The 27,093-nt window shown below is 40.8% G+C and overlaps 1 protein-coding gene across 1 annotated transcript in view; it reads right to left on the bottom strand.

The window, feature by feature from the left end:
* Positions 1-2,370: 2,370 nt before the first annotated feature.
* MED26 (mediator complex subunit 26) overlaps positions 2,371-27,093 on the bottom strand; it is a 48,266-nt gene continuing 23,543 nt past the window's right edge. The window contains exon 4 of the mRNA XM_053700045.1: positions 2,371-5,430. Within this exon, the coding sequence (XP_053556020.1) occupies positions 3,700-5,430 (1,731 nt within the window). The 3' untranslated portion in view covers positions 2,371-3,699. The remainder of the gene's footprint in view (positions 5,431-27,093) is intronic.

Raw genomic sequence — 27,093 nt, 5'->3', positions numbered from 1 at the left:
AAAAAATAAGCCAAGTGTACCCTCAATAAAGTGGCCCAAAAAACGTTATTGCCCACAAAACGTTAACAGCACTCCCAGTTCATAAAACGTTTGCCCACAAATATTCAAAACTCAGTGTCACCCATTTTTGTAATTAGCCCCTTATGCAAGCTTACTAATGCCTTTCTATAGCTCTTAGGATTACTGCTTACCCTTACCCTCATGGGGATACTGTCAGACTTTCTGAAATACACAGTCTCTTCAGAAAAAATGACTGAACATACCTCACTGCTATATAGCATGAAAACGTTCCTCACACTGAAGTTTCCTGCACCCCTCAGCCTCTGTGGGAACTGTACTGGATCTTAGTTACAAATGCTAAGATCATCATCCTCCAGGCAGAAGTCTTCATCCATCTGCTGCCTGAGATTAAATAGTACACACCGGTACCATTTAAAACAAAAAACTCTTGCATGAAGAAATTAAAAACTAATATTTTATCACCTCTTTCACTTTACTCTTCCTAGTACTTAGAGTAGGCAAAGAGAATGACTGGGGGGTGGAGCTAAGGGAGGAGCTGTGTGGGCAGCTCTGCTGTGGTGCTCTTTGCCGCTTCCTGTTGGCAGGAGGATAATATCCCACAAGTAAAGGATGAATCCGTGGACTCATTGTACGTTATAGAAGAAATCGCATGGAATTTAAAAAATTGCTATGTGAAGTAGGGAGTATCCAACAAAAACCACCTAGCTAATATAAAGCCCTTGATGTGTTTGAGAGCACACGGTAAAGGGGGCAAGGTCTTTTTAGGTACATTTTGGCACCAACATTTTTGGTGGGAAAAATGTAAATTTTTGGTTGGATATTAGTGCGCATGATAATGACGTCACATAAAGACTGATATTTATTGTCCGATGTGGCAAGCAAGTGTGAAAAAAACTATAGAATTAGGTAAGGAGCCAAATCTGTAATATAATTCTCGATACAAAACCCTCATAACAACCGTGTAAATTAGCTCTAATATTCTTGTGCTCTTTATTTGTACAAAGAAACAAGCAAACATAAAAGTGAAATAAAACCTGTCCCTGGACTCTATAAATAAAATAGTATATAGTAAAAACGTATGTGATAAGTGTCCAGTCCATAGCTATAAGTGTCCTAAGTAATAAAATCAATACTTACCTTTTAGACCAGTGTTTCCTAACTCCAGTCCTCAGGACCCTTAACAGGCCACATATTTATTATATCTTAACTAGAGCACAGGTGAACTGATCAGCTGATGGGTGAACTGGATATTTCACCTGTGCTCTAGTTAAGATATAATGAATATGTGGCCTGTTAAGGGTCCTGAGGACTGGGTTTGGGAAACACTGCTTTCAGTGGGCAAGTGTCTAAAACAGAAAGCCAAACCAGTATAATGTTGATCTGTAAAGGGAGGCAGAAGATGAATCCATGCGACCGAATTTACAGAGAGCCTTATGAAAAGATTTCCCAGAGGAGAAAACATGTCATGAGGCAGTACTCCCTTCACTTGCTTCTGACAAGCACTGTACTCTGAGAGGAACTAGGCTTCAATATGCTCTGAAGCACCATTCACTGAAGAATAAAGCACATAATGCTTCAACCAAGGCAAAGTTTAAAAACAGCTGTGTGTGAGGTAGGATCGGTATTTATTATAAGCTTTTGAGGTTTGGGAAACTTTGCATCCTCCTGATAGGAATGTATATCCCAGCAAGTGGACTCTCGCCACCTATATGAAAAACTTTTTGAATGGGATAGAAACACATTATCTCTTTAAAAAGAAGCAATGTTGGTGTTAAATTCAGATTAAAGAGACAATGAACCCAATTTTTTTATTTTGTGATTCGGATAGAGCATGCAATTTTAAGCAACTTTCTAATTAACTCCTATTATCACATTTTCTTCCTTCTCTTGCTATCTTTATTTGAAAAGGCGGCATCTAAGCTTTTTTTGGGGTTCAGAACTCTGGACAGCACTTTTCTATTGGTGGATAAATTTATCCACCAATCAGCAAGAACAACCCAGGTTGTTCACCAAAAATGGGCCGACATCTAAACCTACATTCTTTCAAATAAAGATACCAAGAAGATTAAGAGAATTTTATAATAGGAGTAAATTAGAAAGTTGTTTAAAATTTCATGCTCTATATGAATAACAAAAGAATATATTTGGGTTCAGTGTCCTTTTAATGCTCTGAACAAGTTAAAATATATGAAACCTCTTCTTGCTGAAGTATTTATGTTTTGATATTTGTGTTATTCATATATTAAACTATTGCTTTTACAGTAGAAGCACAATCCTTTCAGAATCAATGAGAACCATGCACTTGTAAACAAAATATTACACTGCGGAAAAGACATGTAACAAAAACACTTGACAAAAAACGTGATTTTTTTTTTTATTTATGGATACCACATTTATATCACAAGTTGTCCACTCATAGGACCAAAATTAGCAAAGTTGCTCTCTTCTGCATCACAGAAATACAGAAGTCTTACTGTACATTCAACTAAGGCTTTGTTTTTGTTTAAATTTTTTTTGCAAAAAAATCGCGTTATGATGGAGATCCCATAAGGCAGATTACATCTAAAGGAATGGTAGCAAGTAGTTTGTTTTATCTTTTTTTTCCAGCATACAAACAGGCCCTTTCAGTACTTTCATCTAAGGACAAATTACAAGCTGGTAGCACCATCTGTCACCTTGAGGTTCAAGTTTTAGAGGTGAAGGTGATTTGAAGGACAATTTGGAAATGGACATGGTATTACATTTCAGAAACAAATTATCTAAAAATAGAAATAAACTGGGAAGAAAACTAAGCTCCACATTTCTGTTGCTGATACAAATGAAAATGTATACTTAAAGCCTACAGAATAGGAGTAGATATGAATTTCACAACAAACTATGAATGGCTCTGGAATGTTCAAGCCAGTCACAAAAGCACTGCTTCAGACAAAATCAATTACAAAGGATGGAATGGAGGGAAAAGGATTAAAAAAAATATATATGCTTTTCTTATCAAGGAACCAGCTGTGATGCAAGGAACACAATGCTAAAATTCTGTACAGCTACTCTTTAGACACTTTAATGTCAAATTTAATGGAGGAGAAAATATATATATATATATCAATCTGAAAAGAAAAGGTTAATTAAATAAATAAATGCATACTTTGTTATGGTAACATATCTTCGGCTTAATTAAATCTTCTCATGAAAGCTTTCGGTACCTGTCAAATATATATATATATTTTTTTTTATTCCAGCCCTTCTAGAGGCACCAGAATTACCTTTTTGAGATTTCAGGGTTGGTTTGAACATAACACTTGAAATTTTTCACATATTTTTTTATTATAGCTTGCTTGCTATACAAGTTTAGAAAGTCTGGATTTCACCTTTTCTAAACTCTTGCATTACATTTACCCATACTTCTGTAATGTTTACTGTATTAAACTGTAGCAGCATTTTGCACAAAAAAACAAGTGCGGCAGAACCTGGAGGATTCCGGCGAGGGAAGGTAACTTCCAGGATGTAGTGGCCACTAAGCTTTTCTTGTTTCCTCCCGACCCTATTCATCCCCCTTACCACCTCCCAAAACTAACAATGGGAAACTCCTTCCTCATGTAAATCTCCTGTGCTGAGCTGCAATTGCCCATGGTTTTGCAATGAAAACCGCAGATATGAAAAAAGCAGATTTTAGACAGATGTTCAGTCTAAGCAAACATAAGGCAAGATATTTAATCTACCATCATCACCATGAGGGTCTAAGGAGATACACTGCGTCCAATCATACCAATTGCCCTGTGTATCATGACAGCCATTGACACCAGGCCAATGTTGGTTGTGTATTAGGTCCATGTCATTGCTAGTTATTTTCCTCGTTCTCCCAGGTAGGTCACTGGGAAGGACAAGTGGGACTAAAACATGAGTCTTCCTAGATTCTCGCTTGGTGCATTCCTCCTGTTTTAAATATTCAGACATATAATAATGTGCACTCTGAGTTTGTACTCCGGAGGAAGACAACAAGCTGCTCTGCCGGTTGAGATAAGACTGGATGATCTCAATTCGAGACAGCTCTTTCCAGTTAGTCTGTTCAAATGGATTTGGCAGGCCTAACTTTGGGTCCTGTTTATCTGTTTCAGTTCTGTGCTGTTCAGAGGGTGCTGAACACTCAGCTTGGGCTGGATCTTTGTGTATTAAGGTTTTGATTTGCCCAGTGGTAACATCAAAAGTCAACTTACGCTCTTTTAACCTTACTGGTTTGCCCATTCCATCTGGCAAATGACCATCTTGTTCTCCCCTACCCCAAGATTTCTTTTTCTTTCGGCTATCAGAGCCGGATGCCCCATCATCACTGTCCATTTTGGAGGTCTCTGGTGAGAAGCCAGAGCGAGGAGTTTGAGAGTCTGTGGAGAGTGGGACACTGCGTGGCCCGTGGGGGGTGTGGTGCTGTGATGTCCTTGGGGGGTGCTGGTGTTGACAATCCGGAAGGGAAAGCAGTTCTGTTGATCTAAGTGGGGAAGAGACAGCAACATCTAGTCCAGGAGACTCCAGTCTTTTTACAGTAGTAGGGGGTGTAGATGGGTGTGTAGGTGATAGGTACACGGGTGTCTGTGCATTATCTACACCTGGCTGCCTCTGAGAGGGACTGGGCATAGAACTCCTTGGTGCATACGTGGTATGGGGCCGGCCTGGCAGCTCAACACGCATGCCACGAGGGCTGAAGGATAAACAGCGAGGGCTTCGGGGCTGGTGAGAGGGGACCTCTTCCAACACACCACCATGCTGTTTCAGAACAGCTGCTTTCAGAAGGGAGGAAGTGCTTGGGTGTTTTACAAGTCCAGGAGAGTTGGTGTGAGGGCGGACAGCATTCACTGGAATTTTCCCATGCTTGTCATTTTCTGGAGCTTCTAGTTTGGGAGCCTGAGAACCTCCATCTAAAGGGCTGGGAAGGCTCTCAGGTGGGCTACCTCCAATGCCATTGACGGGTGGAGGCGAGTTTTGAAATTGCTCATTACTGGGATTAGATACTTTACAGAATGATTGCTGGGCATTGTCCCTGTGTTCCACCTTCCTTTTCCTGTTGGCAGGTTTTTCAACATTTGGAGAGAGTGCCCTCTGAATGTCATTTCTATTTTTAAGTTCTTGGATTGCTTTTCCACTCAGCAGGGCTGCTGCTACAGGGTCCGTTTTGCAGTTGTGTGCCCCACCCCCATTGGCAGAGCCAGGTGGATTAGGGGTGCCCCTTGTAGACGGCTCATTTTGGGATACAGGCTCAATTAACTTTTGCCAGCTTCTTAGTAATTTCTTTGCACGCTTGGCAAGATCCTCATTGCTGGTCTTTTTTCTCACATCATTTATCAATTTTCCAAGTCTTGTTTCCTGCAGAAAGAAAACACAGTTTAAACATAAACCCAGTTTATACCTTAAAAGGACAGTCTACAATAGAATTGTTATTGTTTTAAAAGATAGATAATCCCTTTATTACCCATTACCCAGTTTTACATAACCAACACAGATATATTAATATACTTTTTACCTCTCTGATTATCTTGTATATAAGCATCTTCTGACAGCCCCCTGATCGCATTAATGTATTTATTTTTTATATTTTGACTTGCATTTACAATTGTGTTGTGCTAAATCTTAAATAACTCCTTGGACGTGATCGCAATGTTATCTACATGGCCCACATGAACTAGCACTCTTCTGAAATTTAGAGCTTTAAATGTTAAGTATATTAATATATCAATGTTGGTTGTGCAAAGCTGGGAAATGGGTAGTAAAGGCATTATCTATCTTTTTAAACAAAAATTTTAGCGTAGACTGTCCCTTTAATATCGTTTTAACTAATTTCTTTTATTATATACATATATTTGTTAAGTAACATTGAACATGCAAATAAGCATTTTTAGACAAGATCAGCAAAAAAGTTACATGGAAGTTACTTTAAAACTATTAAAGTTTAAACCGTTAAATAAAGTAGAATTTAATAATGAAGAAGTGCACAATAAAAAAAGACAATGCAATAGCACTTACTCTGAATTTTTAATGATTAGTAGATATTTGGACACATTTTAAAATGTACGTCAATTTGCCAGCTCCTGTATCATGTGACAGCCTTTAGCCAATCAGACTCATTCATATACAGTGTGTACTTTTGCACATGCTTAGTAGTAGCTGGTGCCTACCAAAAACTGCATAAAAAAAAGGACTGCACACAATTTGATAATGAATTATGATTACCGGTAGGTCACGATATATAAAAACAAAATTTATGCTTACCTGATAAATTATTTTGTCATTATGATAGTCCATAGGGCTCCATAACATGTGGGATATAAATCCCGCCACTAGGAGGCCAAAAACCCCAACAAGAGCTTTAAATTACTCTCACCTCTCCTCAGTTTAACATATAGCTAAGCAGAGAAAAGTTAACAGATAGGTAGGAAAGACAAAGCAGGGACTATAGGAGGTGCAAATTAGAACTGTCGCCCAAAATATTTTAACAGGTGGGGCCTATGGATTAACATCCCGAAAGAAAATAATCAGGTAAGCATACATGGTTTTCTTTCGTATGATGACAATAGTCTGTAGGACTCCAAAACATGTAGGATTAATACACAGATAGTCCACGTTACATAATGGGTGAGACACTTAAGGCAGTTCGTGTCTGTCAGAAACTGCAGCCAGAAGGAATTTACTGCCAACAGCTGCTCGCGAAGAAACAAAAACATCAACGTGGCAACATTTTGAAAAGGTATACAGAGAAGACCATGTCTACTTCAAAGATGCATCATTTTTGAAAGCACAGAAGTAGCAACTGATCTTGTAGAATGAGCTGTGATACGTTTAGGGGGCGACTTTACAACCAAGTAAGCCTTGAGAATCATCTGTTTGAGCCAAGAGGCTACAAAAAAGCTTGAAGACAAAAAATTTAATTCTCTGACAAGATTATGTTAAAGCCATTCCTTAGAATTAGAAGTATCCAGACACAAAGAAGGCTAATTGATGTTTTCCTTAGAAAGCACCTTAGGAAGAAAATCATTTAGAATTAAGAACTGCTTTATCTTTGTGAAAAACTACAAAAGGGAGAATCACTAGATAAAGCCAATAACTCTCTAAGACAATAGCTTGATATTTATAAAAAGTGCATCGGTTCAAAAGAAGGACCTTGCAGAACAGAAAGAACTAAGTTCAAATTCCAAGGCGGAGATAAGGTTGCATGGACGAAAATTTAGCTAACTTTTTATGAAAGAACAAAGCAGACATTTGACCTTTCAGAGAGCTAGCGGACAAACCCTTGTCAAGGACATCTTGTAAAAATTAAAGAATTCTAGGAAGCCTAAAGTAATACCAAGAAACTCCTTTGGAAGAACACCAAAGTATGCCTTCCAAATCTTGTGATATCATTTCAGATAAGGATGACAAAGAGGCCCTTGAGATAATAGATCTCGTCTGAGGCCATCGAGCAGAGGACATATGCACTAGATCTGCATACCATGTTCTGCTGGGCCAGCCTGAAGCAATCAAGATTATGAAAAGCAGACTCCTGTTTGATTTGAGCATTTACTCTTGGAAGAACAACAAACTGAGGAAACCAGTATGCTACATGAAAGCTCCATGGACACACCAAGGCGTCTCATCTGAGCCATTGGATCTCTTGATCATGCACAATACACTGGAAGTTTGTGATTTAAATGAGGTCATCAGATCTTTGTTCAGTTGGCCCCATTTGATCACTAATTGATCAAAAGGTGACCTGATGGAGAGACCACCCTCTTGGATTATCCAACTGACAGCTGAGGTAACCCGCTTCCAAATTGTTCACGTTCCCTCGAATGTGAATTTCTGACAGGGAGTGTTGATTCTTCTCTGCCCAAAACACTTCCTGCATTTAAAACACAGAAGATGGGCACGGAGATAAATCCAAAAGTTTATTCAGCAGTCACTAAACATGGATAAAAACAAGGAAAGACCGTACCAAACTATACACTTCCTGCATTGCCAGTGGACTGCAGGTTCCCCCTTCATTATTTATGTAGGCCACCGTTATGATATTGTCTGACTGGAAACAAACTTTTCCTTTTTAGGAGGGGCCAGGACTGACGAGCCCTAAGTATCACTCTAAGTTCCAGAAAGTTGATTTGCAAAACCAGAGGGGATCAAACCCCTTGCGCCCCTAGCCCGAAAGACTGGGGTTGTAACAATAGCCCAAAGAAAGGATGCCCCAAGGGTCAAAGAAGGGGATTTGTATCCACCAAGAGATTGTCTGATGGAAAAACCCAGAACAATCTGCTGGTCCAATTGTAGATAATTCTTTGTCCACCGATTGAGCATAGATAGGTGAAGGGGTTGCAAGTAGAGATAGTCAAAGGGAACTGCGTATGAAGGCACAACCATAAGATCTTGAGCTACTGATGAAAATGGAGCACATTGAAGGGACAGACACCTTCTAAACTTTTAATCAGCTTCATAATGTCAAGAATAAACGCATTAGGACTGAATCTACACCCTTGTAGAGGAGATGAAAAGCTCTTTCGAACATTGATTCTCCAATCATGATCCTGGAGAAAAGATAGGAGACTGAGCATGGGCAATAGTTAGAGGCAGAGAAGAAGGCAACACTAAAATAGAGTCGAGATAAGGGGCAACTGAGACCCCATGAGCTCTGATCACCGCCAACAATGCCCCTACCATCTTTGTGAAAATGCGAGGAGCTGTATCCAGACCAAATAGAAGGGTGACAAACTGGTAGTGTTTGTGTAGGAATGAAAACCTTAGGAATTGATGGTGATATTTGTGGAAAGGGGTTGTGCAGATAATCATCCTTGAAGTCTATAGTAGACATGAATTTACCCTGTTAGAGTAAAAGGTAAAATTGTGTGAATTGTTTTTATCTTGAAAGTGGGGACCCTTTACAAACTTGCTTAGGGTTTTTTAAGTCTTAAATGGGTCCCTTCCTTCCTTAGGGGCAATAAACAGACTGGAGAAAAACCCTTAACACTGTTGGGATAAACACTCCCATGCCTTTTAAATCCTTAGAGAAAAGCTTAATATTTTAATGATTGAATCCATATCAAAACCAAACAAACAATCTTCCCTTAGAAGGAAAAAAAAAACTTAATTTATGTAAGAACTTACCTGATAAATTCATTTCTTTCATATTAGCAAGAGCCCATGAGCTAGTGACGTATGGGATATACATTCCTACCAGGAGGGGCAAAGTTTCCCAAACCTTAAAATGCCTATAAATACACCCCTCACCACACCCACAATTCAGTTTAACGAATAGCCAAGAAGTGGGGTGATAAGAAAAAAGTGCGAAAGCATATAAAATAAGGAATTGGAATAATTGTGCTTTATACAAAAAAATCAAAACCACCACAAAAAAGGGCGGGCCTCATGGACTCTTGCTAATATGAAAGAAATGAATTTATCAGGTAAGTTCTTACATAAATTATGTTTTCTTTCATGTAATTAGCAAGAGTCCATGAGCTAGTGACGTATGGGATAATGATTACCCAAGATGTGGATCTTTCCACACAAGAGTCACTAGAGAGGGAGGGATAAAATAAAGACAGCCAATTCCTGCTGAAAATAATCCATACCCAGAATAAAATTTTAATGAAAAAACATAAGCAGAAGATTCAAACTGAAACCACTGCCTGAAGTATGTTTCTACCAAAAACTGCTTCAGAAGAAGAAAACACATCAAAATGGTAGAATTTAGTAAAAGTATGCAAAGAGGACCAAGTTGCTGCTTTGCAAATCTGATCAACCGAAACTTCATTCTTAAACGCCCAGGAAGTAGAAACTGACCTAGTAGAATGAGCTGTAATCCTTTGAGGCGGAGTGTTACCCGACTCAACATAGGCATGATGAAATAAAGATTTCAACCAAGATGCCAAAGAAATGGCAGAAGCTTTCTGGTCTTTTCTAGAACCAGAAAAGATGACAAATAGACCAGAAGTCTTTCGGAAAGACTTAGTAGCTTCAACATAATATTACAAAGCTCTAACAGCATCCAAAGAATGCAATGATTTCTCCTTAGAATTCATAGGATTAGGACATAATGAAGGAACCACAATTTCTCTACTAAGGTTGTTAGAATTCACAACCTTAGGTAAAAAATTCAAAAGAAGTTCGCAGCACCGCCTTATCCTGATGCAAAATCAGAAAAGGAGACTCACAAAAAAGAGTAGATAATTCAGAGACTCTTCTGGCAGAAGAGATGGCCAAAAGAAACAAAAACTTTCCAAGAAAGTAATATAACTACCAAAGAATGCATGGGTTCAAAAGGAGGAGCTTGAAGAGCCCCCAGAACCAAATTCAAACTCCAAGGAGGAGAAATTGACTTAATGACAGGTTTTATACGAACCAAAGCTTGTACAAAACAATGAATATCAGGAAGATTAGCAATCCTTCTGTGAAAAAGAACAGAAAGAGCAGAGATTTGTCTTTCAAGAAACTTGCGGACAAACCTTTATCTAAACCATCCTGAAGAAATATAAGTCTTCCAGATATATCTCTCTAGATACAGATTTACGAGCCTGTCACATAGTATCAATCACAGAGTCGGAGAAACCTCTTTGACCAAGAATCAAGCGTTCAAACTCCACACCTTAAAATTAAGGTTTTGAGATCCTGATGGAAAAAAGAACCTTGAGACAGAAAGACTGGTCTTAACGGAAGAGTCCACAGCTGGCAAGAGGCTATCCGGACAAGATCCGCATACCAAAAACTGTGAGGCCATGCTGGAGCTACCAGCAGGACAAACTAGCATTCCTTTAGAATATTGGAGAATACCCTTGGAAGAAGAACTAGAGGCGGAAAGATATAGGCAGGATGACACTTGTAAGGAAGAGATAATGCATCCACTGCCTCCGCCCGAGGATCCCGGAATCCGGACAGATACCAGGGAAGTTTCTTGTTTAGATGAGAAGCCATCAGATCTATTTCTGGGAGTTCCCACATTTGAACAATCTGAGGAAATACCTCTGGGTGAAGACCATTCACCCAGGTGCAACGTTTGGCGACTGAGATAATCCGCTTTCCAATTGTCCATACCTGGGATATGAACCGCAGAGATTAGACAGGAGCTGGATTCCGCCCAAACCAAAATTCGAGATACTTCTTTCATAGCCAGAGGACTGTGAGTCCCTCCTTGATGATTGATGTATGCCACAGTTGTGACATTGTCTATCTGAAAACAAATGAACAACTCCCTCTTCAGAAGAGGCCAAGACTGAAGAGCTCTGAAAATTGCACGGAGTTCCAAAATATTGATCGGAAATCTCACCTCCTGAGATTCCCAAACCCCTTGTGCCGTCAGATACCCCCACACAGCTCCCCAACCTGTAAGACTTGCATCTGTTGAGATTATAGTCCAGGTCGGAAGAACAAAGAAGCCCCCTGAACTAAACGATGGTGATCTGTCCACCATGTCAGAGAGTGTCGTATAATCGGTTTAAAGATATTAATTGAGATATCTTTGAGTAATCCCTGCACCATTGGTTCAGCATACAGAGCTGAAGAGGTCGCATGTGAAAATGAGCAAAGGAGATCGCATCTGATGCGGCAGTCCTAAGACCTAAAATTTCCATGCATAAGGCTACCAAAGGGAATGATTGTGACTGAAGGTTTTGACAAGCTGATATCAATGTTAAACTTCTCTTGTCTGACAAGGACAGAGTCATAGACACTGAATCTATCTAGAAACCTAAAAAGGTTACCCTTGTCTGAGGAATCAATGAACTGATTGGTAAATTGATCCTCCAACCATGAACTTGAAGAAACAACACAAGTCGATTCGTATGAGAATCTTCGAAAATGAGAAGACTGAGCAAGTACCCAGATATCGTCCAATAAGGAAATACCAAAACCCTGTTCTCTGATTACAGAAAGAAGGGCACCGAGAACCTTTGAAAAAAATTCTTGGAACTGAGGCTAGGCCAAACGGTAGAGCCACAAAACTGGTAATGCTTGTCTAAAAAGAGAATCTCAGACACTAAAAGTGATCTGGATGAATCGGAATATGCAGATACACATCCTGTAAATCTATTATAGACATAAAATGCCCTTGCTAAACAAAAGGCAGGATAGTCCTACAGTAACCATCTTGAATGTTGGTATCCTTACATAACGATTCAATATTGATAGATCCGGAACTGTTCTGAAGGAATTGACCGTCTTTGGTACAATGAAGAGATAAAATAAAACCCCAGCCCCTGTTCCAGAACTGGAACTGGCATAATTACTCCAGCCAACTCTAGATCTGAAACACATTTCAGAAATGCTGAGCCTTTGCTGTGTTAACTGGGACACGGGAAAGAAAAAAAAAAAAAAATCTCTTAGCAGGAGGCCTTAACTGAAGCCAATTCTGTACCTTTCTGAAACAATGTTCTGAAACCAGAGATTGAGAACGGAATTGATCCAAATTTCTTTGAAGAAAACGTAATCTGCCCCATACCAGCTGATCTGGAATAAGGGCCGCACCTTCATGGGTACTTAGGAGCTGGCTATAGGTTTTCTATAAAGCTTGGATATATTCCAAACTGGAAATAGTTTCCAAACTGGAAATAGTTTCCAAACTGATACCGCTCCTGAGGATGAAGGATCAGGCTTTTGTTCCTTATTGTGAGGAAAGGAACGAAAATGATTATTAGACCTAAATTTACCTTAGATTTTTTATCCTTTGGTAAAAAAGTTCCCTACCTTCCAGAAACAGTTGAGATTATTACCCTGGAAAGAAAGGGAAAGCAAAGTTGACTTAGAAGACATATCAGCATTCCAAGTTTAATCCATAAAGCTTTTCTAGCTAAAATAGCTAGAGACATATACCTGACATCAACTTTAATGATATCAAAAGATGGTATCACCAATAAAATTATTAGCATGTTATAGAATAATAATAATGCTATAAAATTATGATCTGTTACTTGTTGCGCTAAAGCTTCTAACCAAAAAGTTGAAGCTGCAGCAACATCCGCTAAAAATATAGCAGGTCTAAGAAGATTACCTGAACATAAGTAAGCTTTTCTTAGAAAGGATTCAATTTTCCTATCTAAAGGATCCTTAAATGAAGTACTATCTGCCGTAGGAATAGTAACACATTTAGCAGGAGTAGAGACAGCCCCATAACCTTAGGGATTTTGTCCCAAAAAACTCTAATCTGTCAGATGGCACAGGATATAATTGCTTAAACGTTTAGAAGGAGTAAAAGAATTACCCAAATTATTCCATTCCCTGGAAATTACTTCAGAAATAGCATCAGGGAGATTAAACACTTCTGGAATAACTACAGGAGATTTAAAAACCTTATTTAAACGTTTAGATTTAGTATCAAGAGGACCAGAATCCTCTATTTCTAATGCAATTAATACTTCTTTAAATAAAGAACGAATACATTCCATCTTGAACAAATACAAAGATTTATCAGCATCAACCTCTGAGACAGAAACCTCTGAACCAGAAGAACCATTATCAGTATCAGAATGATGATGTTCATTTAAAAATTAATCTGAAAAAATAGAAGTTTTAAAAGACTTTTATGTAAACTAGAAGGAGAAATAACAGACATAGCCTTCTTAATGGATTTAAAAAATAAAATCTCTTAGGTTTATCAGGAACACTCTGAAAATTAGATGTTGACGGAACAGCAACAGGTAATGTAACAGTACTAAAGGAAATTTTATCTGCATTAATAAGTTTGTCATGACATGCAATACAAACAACAGCTGGAGAAACAGATACCAAAAATTATAGCAGGTACACTTAGCTTGGTAGCTCCAGCACTAGACAGCGATTTTCCTGTAGTATCTTCTGACTCAGATGCAACGTGAGACATCTTGCAATATGTAAGAGAAAAAACAACATATAAAGCAAAATTGATCAAATTCCTTAAATGACAGTTTCAGGAATGGGAAAAAATGCCAAAGAACAAGCTTCTAGCAACCAGAAGCAATGAAAAAATAAGACTTAAATAATGTGGAGACAAAAGCGACGCCCTTATTTTTTAGCGCCAAATAAGACGCCCACATTATTTGGCGCCTAAATGCTGTTGGCGCCAAAAATGACGCCACATCCGGAACTCCGACATTTTTAGGGCAAAATAACGTCAAAAAATGACGCAACTTCCGGCGACACGTATGACGCCGGAAACGAAAAGAATTTTTGCGCCAAAAAAGACGCAATAAAATGAAGCATTTTCAGCCCCCGCGAGCCTAACAGCCCACAGGGAAAAAAAGAGTCAAATTTTTGAAGGTAAGAAAAAATGATTAATTCAAATGCATTATCCCAAATATGAAACTGACTGTCTGAAAAATAAGGAAAGTTGAACATTCTGAGTCAATACATATATTTAGAACTTTATAAACAAAGTGCCCAACCATAGCTTAGAGTGTCACAGAAAATAAGATTTACTTACCCCAGGACACTCATCTACATGTTTGTAGAAAGCCAAACCAGTACTGAAACGAGAATCAGCAGAGGTAATGGTATATATAAGAGTATATCGTCGATCTGAAAAGGGAGGTAAGAGATGAATCTCTACGACCGATAACAGAGAACCTATGAAATAGACCCCGTAGAAGGAGATCACTGCATTCAAATAGGCAATACTCTCCTCACATCCCTCTGACATTCACTGCACGCTGAGAGGAAAACCGGGCTCCAACTTGCTGCGGAGCGCATATCAACGTAGAATCTAGCACAAACTTACTTCACCACCTCCATCGGAGGCAAAGTTTGTAAAACTGAATTGTGGGTGTGGTGAGGGGTGTATTTATAGGCATTTTAAGGTTTGGGAAACTTTGCCCCTCCTGGTAGGAATGTATATCCCATACGTCACTAGCTCATGGACTCTTGCTAATTACATGAAAGAAATCACTATTTTTTGATACAATGTCTGCTGACCATAAGGTAATTTTTGCAAGGGCCTTAATGCAATTCTGGAGGTTCCCAGCAGAGGATTGTTCTGCAGCCATTTTAGATAAGGAATTGCACTAGAGGGCCCCTGTTGCAGGCACAGCCACACAGGTAATAGACACTGCTGGTTTAAGGAGAAGACCCATCTGAAAGAAGCACGCAAGACTAAATTTGCACTTCATTGGATTCCTGAAAGAGGTTTACCAGTACCGGAAACATTTTCTTAAAAACTAGAAAGAGAAAAGGGAACACCAGGTATTTCCCATTCCTTGGATATGGTATCCGCTACCAAAGACGGAACTGGGAATACTTCAGGGGTCTTTAACTTCGGTTCAAAGGGACAGTCTAAAATAGAATTGTTATTGTTTAAAATGATAGATAATCCCTTTATTACCCATTCCCCAGTTTTGCATAACCAACACAGTTATATTAATATACTTTTTACCACTTTGATTACACCTTGTATCTAACTATTATCTATTGATTTTAGCAAATTAGTGCTGTGTTGTGCTGACTCTTAAATAATTCCACTGGCATGAACACAATGTTATCTATATGGCCCACATGAACTAGCAGTCTCCTGTTGTGAAAAGCTAATAAAGCATGTGATAAGTGGCTTCGCCTGAGATGTCTCGCCAACTCCTGCGAAGTGCTATTCCTTAGAAAACTCACTGGCTGACTAACGTTCAGAGCTCACAGACAAACTGCAGAGTAAAATGATGCAGAAAATCGCCCCGAGATGAAAGCCAATGGCGCACATCAAAAGACTCAAAACTCAATTGTATGCCTTCTCATGAGCTCCCCAAAGTATTAGCACTGCGATTTACCCCACCGGGGTATAATGCACTATCGCTGTGCACTGGGTTGAGTCAGAGGACCCGGAACTGCTTCTAAAGGTGTCATACCTCCATATTACCGACGACCCTCAACAAGGTCTATAGTTTAAAAACACATCCCCGGTCTCCATACACATAATTGACAGCCTCTGGACTCGTAATAAACATATTCCCCCTACATGTTAGGGTCTTAGCTGATCCAGAGTGTTCTGTGATAATGTCCACTGCCAGACAGACCTGTCACATATGGAGAGCAAATTACGGACATGTATGGCTATGGAGGCTATGGACAAGTTTCTTAAGGAAGTTAATAAAAATATTGCTGACCTGAAGCTTGTTATACAAGATCGCAAATACTTCAAATTTTAGAAGAATGAGCAGGATTACTCAGTGGGGGAAGTGTATCGGTGGCGCACCAACAATACCAGAAGTCAGACGAGATACTTCCGGTTGGAGCCGTAGAAGAAACCGCCGCCCCACAAGGGGGGAAGAGACACCGGAAGAAATTGAACAGCAGCAGCAGGAATGGCCTAACGGGGGACTCGATCCAAACGCAACCAGAAGAACTAGTGGTAAACATATCTAAATACAGTCTTCCAAACAACGAGAATAATTTGCTAACAAAAGGACTGCCCTTTTGCCCTGAGACAGACTAATTTCTTTAACCTCCAACAAGAATTGTTTAAATTTTCCAGAACACTGAAACTTAAACCCTTTTTTTGCCAATAGGATGAATAAGACTTCCAACAACAGTGCATATAAAAGTGGAGACATGGGGGATGATCTCAAAACTAGCAATCTGTCTATAAAGAAAGTGGGCTTAAGAAACAAAAGTGACTGTTCCATTGTAGTACGATCCTAGCATTAATGTGTTTTCTAAACTAGTGTGTTATGACATTGAAAATTGACGTCAGAATAAAAACGAGCATAGCAAAAATTTCACTAGTAAGAATTTCACTGTATGTAATAAATTGGCTGTAAAATCGCTGCATAATAACAATATCCTTCTAAAGGAAGCTGATAAGGGTGGTGCCATTGCCGTCTTGGACAGGGATTACTATACAAAAGAAATTGAGCTACAATTAGCCAATAGAGAGTTATATTTACCCATTAATAGTAATCCTCTGCCAAGATACAATGTGAGATAGAGAGATCTAATCACTAATGAGACAGATAAATGTCTAACAGTTACCAATTGTAGAATCCCTATTTCCTGTACTCTGCCGAAGGTGCATAAGAATGCAAAAGAACCACCTGGGAGACCCATTGTCTCAGGGATGGGGTCCATTTGCTCCAACATTGCAATCTACCTTGATAAGATTTTAAGGCCATTTGTAGAAAAAAAGGAAATTTATGCTTACCTGATAAATGTATTTCTTCTACGATATGACGAGTCCACGGATTTCATCCTTACTTGCGGGATAATATATATATATATATATATATATATATAAATATATATATATATATATAAATATATATATATATATAAATATATATATAAATATATATATATATATAATATATATATATATATATATATATATATATATATATATATATATATATATTGTGTAAATAAATATTATTACTTGTTTAAGACCCGGCGAGTGCGCTCCTATTTTTGGAATTTGTATATATAAATATATATATATATATATATAAATATATATATATACACACATACATACATACACACACACACTCCCTTCCCTCCACCTCCAGTCATTCGACCAAAGTTAGGAAGAGAAAGGAAAAGCCAAAGGTGCAGAGGTGACTGAAGTTTAACAAAAATATAATATATACCGGTCTAAAAAATGACAGGGGGGGGGGGGGGGGGCGTGGACTTGTCATATCGAAGAAATAAATTTCATCTTTACTTGTGGGATACAATACCAAAGCTACAGGACACGGATGAAAGGGAGGGACAAGACGGGAACCTAAATGGAAGGCACCACTGCTTGAAGAACCTCTCTCCCAAAAACAGTCTCAGAAGCAGCAAAAGTATCAAATTTGTAAAGTTTGGAAAAAGTGTGAAGAGACTACCAAGTTGCAGCCTTGCAAATCTGTTCAACAGAAGCATTGTTTTTAAATGCCCATGAGGAAGCCACAGCCCTAGAAGAATGAGCCGTAATTCTTTTAGGAGGCTGCTATCCAGCAGTCTCATACGCCAGACGGATGATACTTCTCAGCCAAAAAGAAAGAGGTAGTCGTAGCTTTCTGACCCCTACGCTTTCCAGAAAAGACAATGAATAATGAAGATGATTGACGGAAATCCTTAGTAGCCTGCAAGTAAAACTTCAGGGCACGTACCACGTCCAAGTTATGCAACATACGCTCCTTTTTAGAAGAAGGGTTAGGACATAATGAAGGAACCACAATTTCCTGATTAATATTCTTATTAGAAACAACCTTAGGAAGGAAACCAAGTTTGGTATGTAAAACCACCTTATCAGAAGGGAAAATAAGATAAGGCGAGTCACATTGTAACGCTGAAAGCTCAGAAACTCTACGAGCAGAAGAAATAGCAACCAAAAACAAAACTTTCCAACATAACAACTTAATATCTATGGAATGCATGGGTTCAAACAGAATCCCTTGAAGAACATTAACTAAATTCAAACTCCAGGGTGGAGCAATTAGTCTAAACACAGGCTTGATTCTGGTCAGAGCCTGATAAAAAGACTGAACGTCTGGAACATCTGCCAAACGTTTGTGTAGTAAAATCGACAAAGCAGAAATTTGTCCCTTTAAGGAACTTGCTGATAACCCCTTCTCCAATCCCTCTTGGAGAAAACATAAAATCCTGGGAATCCTAACTCTACTCCATGGATACTACTTGGATTCGCACCAATAAAGATATTTACGCCATATCTTATGGTAGATCTTTCTAGTAACAGGCTTACATGCCTGAATCAAAGTATCAATGACCGAATTAGAGAACCCCCGCTTAGATAAAATTAAGCTTTCAATCTCCAAGCAGTCTAGATTTGGGTGTTGGAAGGGTCCCTCAACTAGATTTGGGTGTTGGAAGGGTCCCTCAATGAGAAGGTCCTGCCTCAATGGAAGCTTCCACAGTGGCAGAGAAGACATATCCACTAGATCGGCATACCAAGTCCTGCGAGGCCACGCAGGTGCGATTAAAATTACTGAAGCCCTCTCCTGTTTGATCCGAGCAATTACCCGGGGCAGGAGAGCAAACGGTGGAAACACATAAGCTAGGTTGAACGCCGAAGGCACTGCCAAGGCATCTATCAGTTCGGCCTGAGGATCCCTTGACCTGGATCCGTATCTTGAGAGTTTGGCATTCTGACGAGATGCCATCAGATTCAACTCCGGTCTGCCCCATCTGAGGATCAGAGTGGCAAAGACCTCCGGATGGAGTTCCCATTCCCCCGGATGAAATGTCTGTCTGCTTAAAAAGTCTGCTTCCCAGTTGTCAACTCCTGGGATGTACATTGCTGACAGATAACAAGAGTGGGCCTCCGTTCAGCGAATTATCTTGGATACTTCCTTCATCGCTAAGGAACTCCTTGTTCCTCCCTGATGATTGATGCAAGCCACAGTCGTGATGTTGTCCGACTGAAAGCGAATGAATTTGGCCGAAGCCAACTGAGGCCACGCCTGAAGCGCATTGAATATTGCCCTCAATTCCAGAATATTGATTGGAAGAATTGACTCCGACTGAGTCCACACACCCTGAGCCTTCAGGGAATTCCAGACTGCACACCAACCTAGAAGGCTGGCATCCGTCGTCACTATCACCCATGAGGGTCTGCGGAAGCACGTCCCTTGGGACAGACGATCCTGAGACAACACCAAAGAAGAGAGAGTCTCTTGTCTCCTGATCCAGATCTATCTGAGGAAACAAATTTGCATAATCTCCATTCCACTGTCTGAGCATGCTCAGCTGTAGTGGTCTGAGATGAAAACGAGCAAACTGAATGATGTCCATTGCCGCCACCATCAATACAATTACCTCTATGCACTGGGCCACTGATGGCCGAGGATTGGACTGAAGGGCTCGTCATTTATTCAGAATTTTAAATTTTCTGACCTCTGTCAAGAAAATTTTCATGGATATGGAATCTATTAGAGATCCCAGGAAGGGAACCTTGGGCTGTGGAATTAATGAACTCTTTTCTAGATTCACCTTCCACCCGTGAGTCCTCAAAAAGGACAGAACCATGTCTGTATGAGACTTTGTCAGATGGTAGGACGACGCCCGGATCAGAATATCGTCCAAATAAGGCGCCACTGCACTACCCTGCTGCCTAAGAACCGCTAGAAGGGACCCTAGAACCTTCGTGAAGATCCTGGGTGCTGTGGCCTACCTGAAGGGAAGAGCCACAAACTGAAAGTGTTTGTCCAGGAGGGCAAACCTTAGGAACTGGTGATCCCTGTGGATAAGGATATGAAGGTATGCATTCTTCAAGTCCACGGTAGTCATATTGACCCTCTTGGATCAATGGCAGAATTGTTCGAAGAGTCTCCAAACTTGTTTAGACTTTTCAGATCTAAAATAGGTCGAAACGTGCCCTCTTTTTTGGGGACCACGAAAAGATTTGAGAAAAAAACCCTGCCCCTGATCCAGAATTGGACTGGGACGAATTACTCCCATAGTAGAGAGGTCTTCTACACAACGTAAGAATGCCTCTCTTTTTTTTCTGGTCTACAGACAATCGTGAAAGAAGAAACCTCCCCCTTGGGAGAGAATTCGTGAATTCCAGTTGATACCCTTGGGACATTATTTCCAGCGTCCTGGGGTCCTGAACATCGCTTACCCAAGCCTGGGCAAAGAGAGAAAGTCTGCCCCCTACTAGATCCGGTCCCGGATCAGGGGCCGCCCCTTCATGCTGTTTTGGTAGCAGCAGCGGGCTTCTTGGGTTGTTTACCCTTGTCTGGGCAAAATTCCCTTCCTGCTTGGCAGAAGACGAGGAAGAAGAGGGGACTCCTTTAAAGTTCCGAAAGGAACAAAAATTATTTTGTTTACCCCTCAGTTTAGTAGATCTATCCTGAGGTAGGAGATGACCCTTACCTCCCGTAATGTCAGAAAAGATTTCCTTTAAGTCTGGCCCGAATAGGGTTTTCCCCTTGAAAGGAATAGCCAAAAGCTTGGATTTAGACGACACATCAGCAGACCAAGATTTTAATCATAACGCTCTATGCGCTAAAATAGCAAATCCAGCATTCTTAAGGGCCTTAATTCTATCTAAGATATCCTCTAAAGGAGTCTCAGTCTTAAGACTCTTCTAAAGCATCAAACCAGAAGGCTGCCGCAGTGGTAACTGGAACAATGCAGGCCGTTGGTTGTAAGAGGAAACCCTGATGAATAAACAATTTCTTTAGAAGACCGTCCAATTTCTTATCCATAGGGTCTTTAAAAGCACAACTGTCTTCAATAGGAATAGTTGTATGCTTCGCCAGGGTAGATATAGCTCCTTCCACCTTAGGGACTGATTGCCACGAGTCCCGAACAGTGTCAGATATGAGATACATCTTTTTGAAATTAGGAGAGGGTGAGAACGGAATACCCGGTCTGTCCCATTCCCTCTTAATAATCTCCGAGATTCTCTTAGAGGTACCTGCCTACACTGATGTTTTTCCGGTTCCTAAGTATTTGTCCATCTTACACAATTTCTCTGGTGGCACCACAATAGGGTCACAGTCATCCAGAGTCAGTAAAACCTCCCGAAGCAACAGGCGGAGGTGTTCAAGCTTAAATTTAAAGGACATGACGTCCGAGTCTGTTTGAGGTAACGCACTTCCCGAATTGGAAAGTTCCCCCACAGACAAAAGTTCCCTATCCCTCAAATCAGATCCCTGTGAGGGTACTTCGGAAATATCTAATAAGGCATTAGAGGACTCAGTATTCACACTGACTTCTGTCCTACTGCGTTTACCCTGTAACACTGGCAACTTAGATAATACCTCTGTAAGGGTAGTTGACATAACTGCAGCCATATCCTGCAGAGTAAAGGAATTAGACACGGTTGAAGAACCAGGCGTCGCTGGGGCGTTAAAGGTTGTGACGCTTGGGGAGAAGTTAGCGGTATACCTGGATTCTCCTCAGACTGAGAATCATCTTTAGACACATTTTCTTAACATAAAATCTGTGCTTTACATTGTAAGGCCCTCTCAGTACACAAGGGACAAAAAGTTAGAGGGGGTTCCACAGTGGCATCTAAACACAGAGCAAGGAGTTTCCTCCTCAGTGACAGACATGTTAAACAGACTAGCAAACTTATAATAGTCATTCTTTTATTAAAAAATCTTTAGCTCTGAATTCAATTATAGTCCAAAGTTAATGCAGAAGAAAAAACAAAAAAAATACTGTACTGCGCCTTTAAATTTCAAAAGCGCAACTATTTTTCTGAGACGTTCAAAAATGTGATTATAGCAATAACAATTATTTGGAAGTGCCCAAAAACTAACAGTATTGCATCCACTTGCTAGACCAATATAATAATGATAAATAATAATGATTTTAACAATTAAAATATGTATTATCTTTTATTAGGCCTCTGCACCACGCCACAGCTCTGCTGTGGCGCCTACCTGCCCCCGAATGTAACTGCTGCTGCTCGAGGAGCTTTTCAGGCCCCTTGGAAGCCCGGTAAACTAAGGCCTCACTAGAGATCAGGACTCTGTCGCCCTTGCGATCCGGCTGAACTGCGCGTCTGAGCGCAAGCTTGGCAAGACCCGCGTGGGTCATAACAAAAATAACATGTCTCTAAGTATAAGCCCTGTGCCTACTTATAAACACTCTATATATCGAGCGAAAGCCCTGCACAATTGAAGAAACTAAACTAACACCTCACTTTACCTCTTCCTAATACTATACAGGCAAAGAGAATGACTGGGGGTGGAGGGAGGGGAGGAGCTATATATATACAGCTCTGCTGTGGTGCTCTTTGCCACTTCCTGTTAGCAAGGATGAAATCCGTGGACTCGTCATATTTTGTAGAAGAAATCTAATTCTTTTATTAAAGATAAAAATGATTTTTTTGGTAAATTGCAAACATTGGATCTGCCCTCTGAAAAGTATCTAATTTTTAGTTTGGACGTCTTTATATGTCCATTCCACATTCTAGCGGTATGGGTGCAATATAATGTGTTGGCTCAATCTAAGGCATACTGTCAACCAGAAATTGATTTCATTTTGAAACTTTTAGAGATCATTTTGTACTGCAGCTTCTATTTCAGGACCAATATTTTTTTGCAATTACAGGGTACAGCTATGGATTGGAGTGAGAAGAAACAAATTCTACCAAATGTCTGAGGATAATGTGAAGGAAAAAGCCAACAAAGACAGGGTGGTGTTTGTTACTCAATACAACAGACAAAGTAGAAAAATTGCACATATAATTAAAAAAAACAGAATTTATGTTTACCTGATAAATTTCTTTCTCCAACGGTGTGTCCGGTCCACGGCGTCATCCTTACTTGTGGGATATTCTCTTCCCCAACAGGAAATGGCAAAGAGCCCAGCAAAGCTGGTCACATGATCCCTCCTAGGCTCCGCCTACCCCAGTCATTCGACCGACGTTAAGGAGGAATATTTGCATAGGAGAAACCATATGGTACCGTGGTGACTGTAGTTAAAGAAAATAAAATATCAGACCTGATTAAAAAAAAACCAGGGCGGGCCGTGGACCGGACACACCGTTGGAGAAAGAAATTTATCAGGTAAACATAAATTCTGTTTTCTCCAACATAGGTGTGTCCGGTCCACGGCGTCATCCTTACTTGTGGGAACCAATACCAAAGCTTTAGGACACGGATGAAGGGAGGGAGCAAATCAGGTCACCTAAATGGAAGGCACCACGGCTTGCAAAACCTTTCTCCCAAAAATAGCCTCAGAAGAAGCAAAAGTATCAAACTTGTAAAATTTGGTAAAAGTGTGCAGTGAAGACCAAGTCGCTGCCCTACATATCTGATCAACAGAAGCCTCGTTCTTGAAGGCCCATGTGGAAGCTACAGCCCTAGTGGAATGAGCTGTGATTCTTTCGGGAGGCTGCCGTCCGGCAGTCTCGTAAGCCAATCTGATGATGCTTTTAATCCAAAAAGAGAGAGAGGTAGAAGTTGCTTTTTGACCTCTCCTTTTACCTGAATAAACAACAAACAAGGAAGATGTTTGTCTAAAATCCTTTGTAGCATCTAAATAGAATTTTAGAGCGCGAACAACATCCAAATTGTGCAACAAACGTTCCTTCTTTGAAACTGGCTTTGGACACAGAGAAGGTACGATAATCTCCTGGTTAATGTTTTTGTTAGAAACAACTTTTGGAAGAAAACCAGGTTTAGTACGTAAAACCACCTTATCTGCATGGAACACCAGATAAGGAGGAGAACACTGCAGAGCAGATAATTCTGAGACTCTTCTAGCAGAAGAAATCGCAACTAAAAACAAAACTTTCCAAGATAATAACTTAATATCAACGGAATGTAAGGGTTCAAACGGAACCCCCTGAAGAACTGAAAGAACTAAATTGAGACTCCAAGGAGGAGTCAAAGGTTTGTAAACAGGCTTGATTCTAACCAGAGCCTGAACAAAGGCTTGAACATCTGGCACAGCTGCCAGCTTTTTGTGAAGTAATACCGACAAGGCAGAAATCTGTCCCTTCAGGGAACTAGCAGATAATCCTTTGTCCAATCCTTCTTGAAGGAAGGATAGAATCCTAGGAATCTTAACCTTGTCCCAAGGGAATCCTTTAGATTCACACCAACAGATATATTTTTTCCAAATTTTGTGGTAAATCTTTCTAGTCACAGGCTTTCTGGCCTGAACAAGAGTATCGATAACAGAATCTGAGAATCCTCGCTTCGATAAAATCAAGCGTTCAATCTCCAAGCAGTCAGCTGGAGTGAAACCAGATTCGGATGTTCGAACGGACCCTGAACCAGAAGGTCTCGTCTCAAAGGTAGCTTCCAAGGTGGAGCCGATGACATATTCACCAGATCTGCATACCAAGTCCTGCGTGGCCACGCAGGAGCTATCAAGATCACCGACGCCCTCTCCTGCTTGATCCTGGCTATCAGCCTGGGGATGAGAGGAAATGGCGGGAACACATAAGCTAGTTTGAAGGTCCAAGGTGCTACTAGTGCATCCACTAGAGCCGCCTTGGGATCCCTGGATCTGGCCCCGTAGCAAGGAACTTTGAAGTTCTGACGAGAGGCCATCAGATCCATGTCTGGAATGCCCCACAGGTGAGTGACTTGGGCAAAGATTTCCGGATGGAGTTCCCACTCCCCCGGATGCAATGTCTGCCGACTCAGAAAATCCGCTTCCCAATTTTCCACTCCTGGGATGTGGATAGCAGACAGGTGGCAGGAGTGAGACTCCGCCCAAAGAATAATTTTGGTTACTTCTTCCATCGCTAGGGAACTTCTTGTTCCCCCCTGATGGTTGATGTACGCAACAGTCGTCATGTTGTCTGATTGAAACCGTATGAACCTGGTCCTCGCAAGCTGGGGCCAGGCCTGGAGAGCATTGAATATCGCTCTCAGTTCCAGAATATTTATCGGTAGAAGAGATTCTTCCCGAGACCAAAGACCCTGAGCTTTCAGGGATCCCCAGACCGCGCCCCAGCCTATCAGACTGGCGTCGGTCGTGACAATGACCCACTCTGGTCTGTGGAACATCATCCCTTGAGACAGATTGTCCAGGGACAGCCACCAACGGAGTGAGTCTCTGGTCCTCTGATTTACTTGTATCTTCGGAGACAAGTCTGTATAGTCCCCATTCCACTGACTGAGCATGCACAGTTGTAATGGTCTTAGATGAATGCGCGCAAAAGGAACTATGTCCATCGCCGCCACCATCAAACCGATCACTTCCATGCACTGAGCTATGGAAGGAAGAGGAACGGAATGAAGTATCCGACAAGAGTCCAGAAGCTTTGTTTTTCTGGCATCTGTTAGAAAGATCCTCATTTCTAAGGAGTCTATAATTGTTCCCAAGAAGGGAACCCTTGTTGACGGGGATAGAGAACTCTTTTCCACGTTCACTTTCCAGCCGTGAGATCTGAGAAAGGCCAGGACAATGTCCGTGTGAGCCTTTGCTTGAGGAAGGGACGACGCTTGAATCAGAATGTCGTCCAGGTAAGGTACTACTGCAATGCCCCTTGGTCTTAGCACCGCTAGAAGGGACCCTAGTACCTTTGTGAAAATCCTTGGAGCAGTGGCTAATCCGAAAGGAAGCGCCACGAACTGGTAATGTTTGTCCAGGAATGCAAACCTTAGGAACCGATGATGTTCCTTGTGGATAGGAATATGTAGATACGCATCCTTTAAATCCACCGTGGTCATGAATTGACCTTCCTGGATGGAAGGAAGGATAGTTCGAATGGTTTCCATCTTGAACGATGGGACCTTGAGAAATTTGTTTAAGATCTTGAGATCTAGGATTGGTCTGAACGTTCCCTCTTTTTTGGGAACTATGAACAGATTGGAGTAGAACCCCATCCCTTGTTCTCTTAATGGAACAGGATGAATCACTCCCATTTTTAACAGGTCTTCTACACAATGTAAGAACGCCTGTCTTTTTATGTGGTCTGAAGACAACTGCGACCTGTGGAACCTCCCCCTTGGGGGAAGTCCCTTGAATTCCAGAAGATAACCCTGGGAGACTATTTCTAGCGCCCAAGGATCCAGAACATCTCTTGCCCAAGCCTGAGCGAAGAGAGAGAGTCTGCCCCCCACCAGATCCGGTCCCGGATCGGGGGCCAATATTTCATGCTGTCTTGGTAGCAGTGGCAGGTTTCTTGGCCTGCTTTCCCTTGTTCCAGCCTTGCATTGGTCTCCAAGCTGGCTTGGCCTGAGAAGTATTACCCTCTTGCTTAGAGGACGTAGCACCTTGGGCTGGTCCGTTTTTACGAAAGGGACGAAAATTAGGTCTATTTTTTGCCTTGAAAGGCCGATCCTGAGGAAGGGCGTGGCCCTTACCCCCAGTGATATCAGAGATAATCTCTTTCAAGTCAGGACCAAACAACGTTTTCCCCTTGAAAGGAATGTTTAGTAGCTTGTTCTTGGAAGACGCATCAGCCGACCAAGATTTCAACCAAAGCGCTCTGCGCGCCACAATAGCAAACCCAGAGTTCTTAGCCGCTAACTTAGCCAATTGCAAAGAGGCGTCTAGAGTGAAAGAATTAGCCAATTTGAGAGCATTGATTCTGTCCATAATCTCCTCATAAGGAGGAGAGTCACTATCGAGCACCTTAAGCAGTTCATCAAACCAGAAATATGCGGCAGTAGTGACAGGGACAATGCAAGAAATGGGTTGTAGAAGGTAACCCTGCTGAACAAACATCTTTTTAAGCAAACCTTCTAATTTTTT

This window comes from Bombina bombina, chromosome 2 (assembly GCF_027579735.1).
Source record: "Bombina bombina isolate aBomBom1 chromosome 2, aBomBom1.pri, whole genome shotgun sequence".
Taxonomy (NCBI): domain Eukaryota; kingdom Metazoa; phylum Chordata; class Amphibia; order Anura; family Bombinatoridae; genus Bombina; species Bombina bombina.
Note: the sequence above shows the minus strand (reverse complement) of the source record. Positions and strands in the feature narration are given on the sequence as shown.